The 9,957-nt window shown below is 43.5% G+C and overlaps 1 protein-coding gene across 2 annotated transcripts in view; it reads right to left on the bottom strand.

Moving 5' to 3' along the window:
- Nucleotides 1–4,260: 4,260 nt before the first annotated feature.
- The window catches only part of SLC22A3 (solute carrier family 22 member 3), a 30,798-nt gene continuing 25,101 nt past the window's right edge, over nt 4,261–9,957 (bottom strand). Inside the window, exons 8-11 of one of the 2 annotated variants that reach the window (XM_005230220.3) lie at nt 7,201–7,309; nt 6,844–6,956; nt 5,263–5,362; nt 4,261–4,508 (exon numbers count right to left, since the gene is read on the bottom strand). In XM_005230220.3, the coding sequence (XP_005230277.2) occupies nt 4,451–4,508; nt 5,263–5,362; nt 6,844–6,956; nt 7,201–7,309 (380 nt within the window). In that variant the 3' untranslated portion in view covers nt 4,261–4,450. The other variant, XM_027796988.2, reaches the window with a different exon arrangement.

Below are 9,957 nucleotides of genomic sequence, written 5' to 3'. Positions count from 1 at the left end.
TTTGGTTTGTATTTTCATATTTTTTATTGACATGGAAATCTGTGTGTCAGCAAAAGTACAAATGTTGCATCAGAGATATAAAAAAGTGAATACAACATAGCCTCAACCTAAAGTTAGTCCATAGTGAAGATGGATAACTGTCAATCATTACAGCAAGTAATGACAATGCATTTAATGCATTATAAAATTCAGTTGTCCATTTGTTTCACTGTCTAACTTTATCTCACTATATAACCTTTAAGTGTACATTTTTCTTTAAAAGAAAATGATGTACACATGCCTGTGGTTATAGGAAGCGAAAGCTTAGACCTTTAGGAATGTTTTCCAAGGACAGCTTGGCGCACACTTGCCAAAGTTAAACACTTGCTGACTATGAACCCCTGCTCTCATCCTGCACCCCTTGCATATCAGCCAGAGAGCACCCCACACATGTCTGGGGATCCTCAGCTCTGCATGTCATCCTTCCTGCACCCCCAGGGGGTGCTGACTGTACTCCAAGTAACACAGCCACTCCCTGGGGTGGGATTTGCCTTGTCGGTGCACTCCCAGGCATGCCAAGCTGTGTGTCACTTAATTTAGATTGTCTTTTTATTTTTTGTATGCATGTATGTACAAAAGGGATGGTTGCATCCTAGGAGTTTTTTGCTTTCTCCCATAGACTTAAAGGGAGATGAGAGCTATAAAACAGAGTCAGGTGGCAGGGCAATTTTTGCAGCTTCCACAACTGGAGTCTGATTCTGGGAGAAGCATTGGTCTTGGAACATTGCCTTCCTGAGCAGGAACATCTCTGATAAAGCATTCCCCACTCACCTCTCTGGTCAGAAGGAATCACTGAGCACAAATACCATCCTGCGTATTTTCCGTATCTATTAATTTTGACCATTAAGCCGGCCAAGAAATTCGCACAACACTTCCCTGACAACAGAAATTCTTTGTTGTAGCTACGTCTTTGATTGGTTAAGCTCTTCAGATGTGAACTTTTGTGGGCATAGTTAATACCTGGCTTATAGACAGACAAACCTATCTCAGATGTCCATGCCAAACTGGCTAAAAATGCCTGGGAAAGCCTGAGCAGCTACAAAAGTCCCACCTCATAACCCTTTCAAGTGTGTAAATTGTAATCTTTTCCTTTGGCAAGAGTGTCAGCAGCAATAAAAATTGCCACATCACTAACCATTCACACAGACTAGATGAAGTAACCCACTAAATTCAGTGGCAGCAGCACATTTGGTCGAAGTAGCACATTCACCCGTTTGTTGGTCTCAGGAACTTCTTTGCTGGCAGAAGATCACAGCTGCTGGGTTTCTGTGGTCATGTTGATTGTGTGCCTTTAGTGACACTAAGGTGATCCTTTGTCTGCCACGCATGTCACATCTCTCACTGAGCCTTTGAAGTATAACACATGCAAGACAACTATAGCTGACAGTGTTTGGTCCCTCCTTGAGGTGCCTCTCATTGAATGATCTGAGTCACAACAGTCTTTCTAGTGTCAGCTCATGCAGTTTAAGAGAACACTGCTTTGCCTCCTGAGAAGTTTGCAGGATTTTCCTATAAGACTCAATGAGTTAAGTGGTTTGAAGGCACATATGAATTCAGAATAACTTTTTTTAAACGAACAACCTGTCTAGAGCTCTGCCTGACCACATGTGTGTACCTCCGTGCAGCTGGTTTCTCCCCAAAAAGGGTTCTCCTTCGCTGAAGCTCTGCCTTTGCTTCCACCACCTCATTTGTCCTCTCTCACTCACAGTGGTGTAACCCCACTGTCACCGAACAGCTGGTCATACAAGTTACTACCCACATCACCTTCATGAGGTAACCCAAAGTCTCACGGGGATGGGAGGATTTTCTGTCTTACAAAATCCCCCTGTCAGGGGTAAGAGTTAGCACAGGAGCCGTTACCAAATACAAACTCTACCTGAAGGTGTTAAGTACTATCATGTTAGAAGTCAAAACATACCCAGGCTTTTTCCAGCTGTCCTTTACAAAATGAATTTTTGTAAAATAAATACATCCAAACTTCTGACACTTCTTCTCCTAGCCATTTTACATATTGAAATATTTCATTTATATTCTCTTCTGAGCAACACATGATGCTATGCAAAACAAAGCAGTCTGAAAGGCCAGAAGCAAGTGTTCATGTCTTTCACTTCTCAGCACTTCTCAGCTGTCCACAAACAGCAGCAGCTGGCAAATAATACTGACATTTCTTTGGAAAGTCACAGCTTTAAATGATCTCTACAGTCCTTTTCAGACTTCTGTAGTGTTTAAGACACCAATTTAAAAAAAAATTAAATTCACAAAGGAAAAACATTAAAAGGAAGAGGGAGGCTCAGCTTATACAGCATTGCACCCGACGGCCTCGCCCTGGCTCTCCAAAGGCAGTGCCTGCGGTGGGCTGGCTGGCTGTGAGGAAGGCAGGGCTGATTCTGTGGCCAGGCGCCTGCACTCCCCCCCTGCTCTGAGCCGTGGCACTTGGCCACTGCAAGCCCACGGCTTCCAGGTCAGGGCTGGTCTCTGCCAGCCAGGCATGGGGTGCCATCTTCAGAGATCTGTAGAAGACCGCATTGGTGTAGGGTTAAGTTTTCTCCCTGCAGCAGTAGATCCAGTTTGGGGTTGTCTTCCAAATATTGCCAATTAGCCAGATATATTATTGAGATACTAATTTGGTTTCATATCTTTCAATCACTGCTGACTTTTGCTAAGCAGCCTGTTGACCTTTAACTGTGCCTCAGAAGAAGTTAGAAACAGCCTTGAAAGACAGCCCTTTATCGCCAACAGCTCCAAGTACACAAACGTTAGACCGAGATTATCACTGAAGGTCCTGCTTTCCTCCAGCAGGGCTGGTGATATAGGCAGTTGCTGGGAAAAGGCAGGGAGAGCTGGGAACTGTTGAAATGCATAGCATACTCCTCATCATAGGAAATCCCCCTCTGCAGGCACCTGCCTACATCTGCTTCTAAGATGGTGAGACTGGAGCAGCAGTCATTCAGCTGCACTGGCTGGAATGTCAGCACTACTTATTTGTTAGCACTACTCGTAGCACTTCAAAACTCAGTCCTACGTTTGCTTGTGCCAAATATGTTATTTTCTGAGCTTATAAGGCCCTTTACAAGACCTCATTGTCTGTCTTTTTTTTTTTTTTTAATTCTTTGTTGGTAATAGAACATACCTTCTGAACACCTTTTCAAGTCCTTCACTGTAAGGAGTGTATTGTTTACCTGTCGGTGGCCAGGACCCAGTGCTTGATGAAGAAGGTCATACAGCTCACAGTGAGGGCAGGCTGTCCCTGCTGTCTGCTTGCAGAGCCACAGATTCAAGCTATTCTGCTACATTTCATTTTCAAACAACCAGGACCAGTTAACACTTTCCTTCATAACCAAAGCTCATCTCACCCCTGCCCATCTTCCCAAGGCAGTTGACATCCCTGACAACAACCCAAATAATTTATTTCCATGACGGAAAGATGACAAATAATAATGGACAGAAGACAGAAATGGCAGGTAACCTTGGCAGTGGCCAGGGTGAGGGAATTTGGTTTGCAGGGATGGGCAGAGGGCTTGTTTTAGAAGGGGAAAAATCAGCATGCTCTTGAAAAAGTGGGTTGGAAAAGCAGCCAACAGGGGAGAGCAGGCAGAAGCCCTTCCCTTGGAGATATGGGGGTCTCTGGCCAGGGGACAGGACAATAGGGTGTCACATGAGCCCCAGCTGTGTCTGAGGGGAGGCAGTAATGGGCAGCAGGACAACCTGCCCTGCAGAGCTAATGCCCTGAGTGTAGGATGTGACAGACTGGGATAAAGCCCTGGGAAGGAGAGGAGGTGGGCTGCTCCACACTTCAGAAAGCCCCTGAACAGGGGGGAAGCGGGGGTTTTGTGGCAGGGGCTCACTGGGAGGGAGGATCAGACCAGGGCAAGGGTCTCCTGATGCATGCCTCTGATTCCCATCCCTCCCAACCAGAGAAAGAGCTGCCCTGATCAGCACTCTCCTTTCTGAGCCATCAGACCTATTTGTCCAGATTCTCCAGAGGCAAAAGAGAATAGGTTGAAATACTAATTCTTTCTTCCTCAAAGTCATCCAAATCTTAAACAAACAGTACTGTTTCAAACCACCCAAAGGTATATGCTAATAATAGAAATAAACAAATGGCTCAGATAAAGAAATAAATAAAAGCTCACTGAGCTGGATAGTGCATCTTTTTAAAGTTGTTCTGTTGTCTACCAAAAACCACAGAGTGCTCCCATCCTTCAAACAGCACACTCAGAAAAAAAAAAAAAAAAAAGAATTTATTCCATATTTATAGAAAAATACACTGCTTATTTTAAACGTCCTTGTGCTTAGAAGAAGAACATGGAGTTTAATCCATCCTTTGCAGCAAATTTTGAAGTGGTGGCATGTAAAGAACAAATTCCCAGTATGGGAACACAGTTCTTTGTTCAGTGCTGTCCTTCACAGGTCAAATATAAGAGTTGGTGTCCCGGTGTTTCCGTTTCTTGCCACATATACCAAAATGGCTGAAGAAACAGAAGGGGAGAGGGGTATAAGGGTGAAAGAAACAAGAAAGGATGTAGTCCAAGTTGTAGTCCAAGCTGCAGTACTGGAACATTTACCTTCTGCGTAGGAATATTCCTCTTTCTTTAGTTTGTACATTGAAACAGGCAAAAGTTGTTCATGTCATATCCATACAATGCTCGAAACATTAATGTATAGTGCTAGCTCCTCAAGAAATTTAGCCAAGGTGTAACTGTTCCGTGCACACCTGCAGTGCAGTGAAGAGTCTGGCTTGTGTGTGCCAGGGGTGGGAAAGCTGGGCACCTACAACTTTTCAGCTATAAATTCACCTTGTGTGTGATTTTTCAATAACTTCACAAATGGTGAGAGTGCTCCCATGATGAAGGGCCCTTCCTCACAGGATGCTTTGATTTAAGTAATGCCTGGTTTTTTTGAGCAGAGTTGCAGGCTATACTTTGCAATATCTCCCTGGCATTCTATTACATTCTGCTTCTAGAGGTGCATAGGACGACTTCATGTCTTTATGAGAAAAGTACAGATTCTATCTCCACACTTCTTTTTAACAATCTGCCTTAGTGGTACTGAAAAGTTCACATTTCTACTGAGGAAAATACTACCTGCTCATAATATCAACCTGACTAGGGAATTTACTTTGACACTTGGAAAACATCAATAATTTATGACAGTTGATAAAGTTGGAGGAGAAAGCCCCCAGGAAACCCCACCCAAGTAGAAGCAATAAAATACATATCATACCTTGAAAGCTGTTCCACATCCTCCACTGTCTCTGGTAAAGAGATGCCTTTTGTCTCTGGTAAAAGCAAGACCAGGAGCCCACAGACAACTGCAAGAATACCTGCAATAGACATTGAAGAGTTATGAAAGTGACAAGAAAATTGTTCATTTTCTTATTTGCAGGGCTTATCCACTGAGGACAGTTTATTTAGATAAAGGTAGAAGTGAGATTTTTGAAGTAAAACAGCTACTTGTGATTACCCTACTCTTATCAAGCACCTTTATGCTACATCAATTTAACCTATTACAAAAAAACTTGAGGGCTAGCAGTTCATTTGCAGCCTGAATTGCCCCAAAAAGGAGATCTTAGAAGTAAAAAACCTGAGGCAAGTTCACATGGGCAAGTGCATACAAACTGCACTGGAAACAGGATGGTGTTTCTCACATAAAATAAATCTGCTTTCGTTCAAGGGGCTGGATCATGTAGATGCATCTGTGTTTCTTGAGACCATTGAGATTTTCCTGAAATACCATCTTTGTGTATCCATGGCCAAAGCAGATTATGTGATTCAGAATAAAAATTCATCCTTGGGAAAGAGCATTTTCTGTATCTACAGAGCCAGTCTGAAATAGTTCATCATGAGTGGTTATTTTAGAATAATTTCCTGCATAGAAATAATAACGCAATATTAATAACTAATTAATTTTAATAATTAATTATATATTATATATTTATTATATATAATATCTATTAAATACTGTAAGAAGTACAAAATAGAAGGGCTGGAGCAAAAACTAGAATGTTGCCTGACTGTTGACAGTCCTCTCTGATCCTCTCTGATTTTGTAGCTGTGTACTCACAACAAGGGGAATTCATATGTCCTTCAGCAGCAGCAGAATTTTAGAATTAAATAATGTGAACACCATACTTATATATATATATATATATGTCTTGGAATAATGGTAATCTTTTAAAATGTCTTTTGTCTTTCCATTTTGTTTTCAGCTGAAGTTGTCATAGCACAAATTTCCTTATTCTGCCCTACCCCTTTTGCTTTTCTCTCAGTAATATGTATCTCCTGGAAGTCTGGTTTAGCCACAGAATCCCATTTCTTTGTTGGAAATATTTTTTTTTTCCCCACAGAATTACTCTGCAGGGCTCATTTTTTCCAAAACGCAACTGAGGAAAAGAGTTCAACAGGAATACAAAGTTATGGTTAATACAACATCCATAGTCATAACTGTTAACTACCAAAAAACCTAAACCAAGTATTTTTTAAAGGACATTAACCTCTACTCTTGGGAGACTAAGCTTACTTCTCTGCAATTATAGAATTTAGCTGTAAGGTTTCTCAGTCTTAAAGCACCTCACATAGTTTCTTTTATGCTTCTTCAACCAAGTTACCCAAGCAGACTTGAGCTCTTCGCGTGCCATGAAATCACCCACATTTCACCCCTTTGCCATTCAGCTCTGGGCATGAAGGTTGAGAGGGGCTGCTCTGAGGGGTAGACGAGGCCACACAGTACACTGTTGCTCCAAAAGAAAAGCCCTATTAGGAGAAGGATATTTAAACCAACAGTATATTTTAGATCAAATCTTACTGAAAATAATTAGAGGTAGCTCCAACCAAATGGCTGCTAACCGGAAAAGCAGGAATGGGGCTATGATCCCACCTAGGTCACACAAACTTGAGCACAGGGAGACACCAAAGTTTCTGCAAAAGAAAAATAGTGCCAGATATTTAAGAGGTGCTGCCAAATTGATGAACCAGCAGTTTGAGGAGCAGAATGTAGACTTAGCTCCAAAATTATCTCATCAGTATATGCCATCCACATTGAGCAGTGGCTATTCGGTTAAGAAATTCTGGACAAAACCAAGTTTTACTAAACAACGTTGAAATAGGGAATGGGGAAAAGGAGAGGGAAAAGGTGAAAGATGCCTGGGAGCTTTTGATGTACCTGAGTGTTGTAGGGTACAATTCAGTGTTCACAAGATAGACGATTTCAAAAGCCATTGTGATGCCCAGTCTTCCCAGTGTGGCAACTGTCGTTTTGAGCCATGGAATATCTGTTCATTCAAAAGAAACCCCAGTGAAGCATGTTTTGGTGCACCAGCAGAGCATTTCTGAGAGCCCCAGGCCCTGTCAGCAGAAGCTACATCACAGAAACACTGGATCAGTGAAAATCAGACTGAAAGGCCACTGCTGTAGATATCAATCTATACTGGCAATTATTGCTTTCCAGAATCATGCAAGGCTGCTTTGGAGAATCAGAAATCACTTCTAGATGGTTGATTCAAGATGCTGGTGGAGCATAACAGCATGGATGGGAGAACGAATGTTATAAGCTTCCATGACTATAACCAAATTGAGCTCTGGAAAGGAGTATTTATTTCTATAGGGAAGTTATGCTGTAAGAAACACTGGTAGGTCACCTCCCAAAGCCTTCTGACAGCAAAGAAGATACCTCTAAAGGTGCATAGAACCACAGAATGATTTAGGTTGAAAAAGACTTTTAAGATCGTCAAGCCCAACCACAAACCTAGCATTGCCAAGTCCACCACTAAACCGTGTCCCTAAGTGCCACATCTACATGTCTTTTAAATACCTCCAGGGATACTACATTAAAATAATTCTCCCTAGTGCAAGCCAACTACACTTCATAATTTGTCTAGCCATTGCACATTAGACATACTCCTAATAATGCTACTCCTGGCCATCCTCCCCCTTCCCCTCCCTGGTGTTTGTTGATACCTGACATGACTGGTAGGAAGCCCTTATACATCAGCAGGAGGTGGAATGGTCACATCTGCACTGCAGAGCAGAGCCATGCCAGCAGTCTGAGTGCCCTCTCTGGAGAGCCAGTGGCCTTTGGAGGAGCATCACGAGGAATGCAATAAGCGCTTCTGCAATGCCCTTGGGAGAGGACAGTCTCCTGTATGGTTTAGGTCATGACCAGGCAGACAGGGAGGCGAGTGAAATAATGACCCTGGACTCGGCATGAAGGGGAACTCTGCCACTGGAGAGGCCTCTGGCAGTGACTGTTTTCTCAGAACTTCAATAGGAAGAACAAGAAAACATTTCGGTTTGCTCTGAGCCAAAAATGTCACACTTGGGGTTATTTCCCTTCCAAAACAACCAAACAAACCCCCACCAAATTTCACCTCATGTTGTGAGACACTGCCTTTGCCCTGAAAAGGTCTGTTTTCAAACACTTGTAAGAAAAGAAAAGGCTGGAAAGAACAAAACAAATCCACATTGTCTCCTTGGCACCCCTTCAGTCCATCAAGTCCCCAAGGTGAGGGTGACGTCCATGTGCCTCCTCCCTCTGCCAGGAGACTCAAACTGTGTAAGCACCCCAGCATGGATGGAGATCTCACAAAGCTGCTGGTGCAGCTTTTCCCATCTGTATAAACAGACTTCTTTTGAAAGCAGGACTTGGACCTCAGGTGTCCCATCTGCGATTATCTTAATCCCCAGGCTGTCGTCTCCTTGCCTGGGCAGAGTCCCCTCAGCACTTTGGCACTACTGAAAACAGGCTGGTGGCAGCATCCTGCTGGCTCCAGGCTACCGCTTTCTCCCCTCACTCAGGCCATACCAGCCCCACATGATGCTCCTGCTCTAACCACAGACCTGCTACACCACGCTCAGCTGATGGTGTGCCCAGAAATACATGAAGGAACTGGAGGCAGGTGTCCTGCAGGAGTAATTCCACTGAGCTGTTCTTCGCTTCCTCTTTCTGCAACAGCCCTAGCTCCAGGCAATTAACATTCCTCAGTCCCTGCCGTCCCAGTGGGACCGTCATACTTTTTTAACAGGTGGAAAATGATGCTATCAAAGTCAGCAGGTGACATGGTGACCAGGCCCTCTGTGCCTGAATTGATGTGCCTTGTGTCAAGGGAGCTGCCACCGGAGCACAGGGCAGACGGCATCCACTGGCTGTGTGGTGGCTCTTCTGAAAGGCACACAGATGTGAGGACCTGGGGAAAATCCACCAGGACAGCCTAGTCTGTCTTCACAGGTTTCAGTGGTCAAAATGATGAATGCAAACAAGTGACAACATGGTATACCAGGGCACAATCACACAGCCACCAGTGCCAGCACCAGGAACAGAACTGATCTTCCTTTTCCCTTCCCCATCACTTCTGCTTCTGTTAAAGCAATAAAGCTAATTAAGCATACAGTATTAATTTTAACTGCCTTTTGAGGAGTCCCCTTAAGGGCAGCTTAACTGAGACAGAGATGAAAACCACACCTCTTTGAAGGATTTCATTTTGCACTCACGACAAACCTGCCGGTTTTCATGGGGACATCATACTCTTGAAATAGCTTCTCGTGGCTCTTCTCTAGGAGAACAGTTGCCCCACAGTATAACTTCAGGAATTAAAACCTCTAAGGCTGGCCAGGACTGTCCCTTACTTTGACAGTAACGTCCCTGGGGAGGAATAAGCCTCTCTAATGTCCATTCAGCGTCCAGTCCCCAGCTACACTAAGGCAAAGCATGCTGATATAGTAGCATCCACTTCCGAGCACATCCAAATGCTTCCCCACGGATCAAAGAAAATACACAGGAGGAAAAACTATTTAAAGAAAAGGCAGAAGTTCTGGGAAGATTTGTGCAGTATCAGACCTTGTAGTTGTTCTTGAAACCAGATAAAAATGACTTAATCAAAAGCCATATCTTTCCTCCAACCCCTTAACATTATCCAAACTCTTG

The sequence above is a fragment of the Falco peregrinus genome, chromosome 7 (assembly GCF_023634155.1).
Source record: "Falco peregrinus isolate bFalPer1 chromosome 7, bFalPer1.pri, whole genome shotgun sequence".
Lineage (NCBI taxonomy): Eukaryota > Metazoa > Chordata > Aves > Falconiformes > Falconidae > Falco > Falco peregrinus.
The sequence above is the reverse complement of the archived record's forward strand: the minus strand, read 5'-3'. Positions and strand labels throughout refer to the sequence as shown.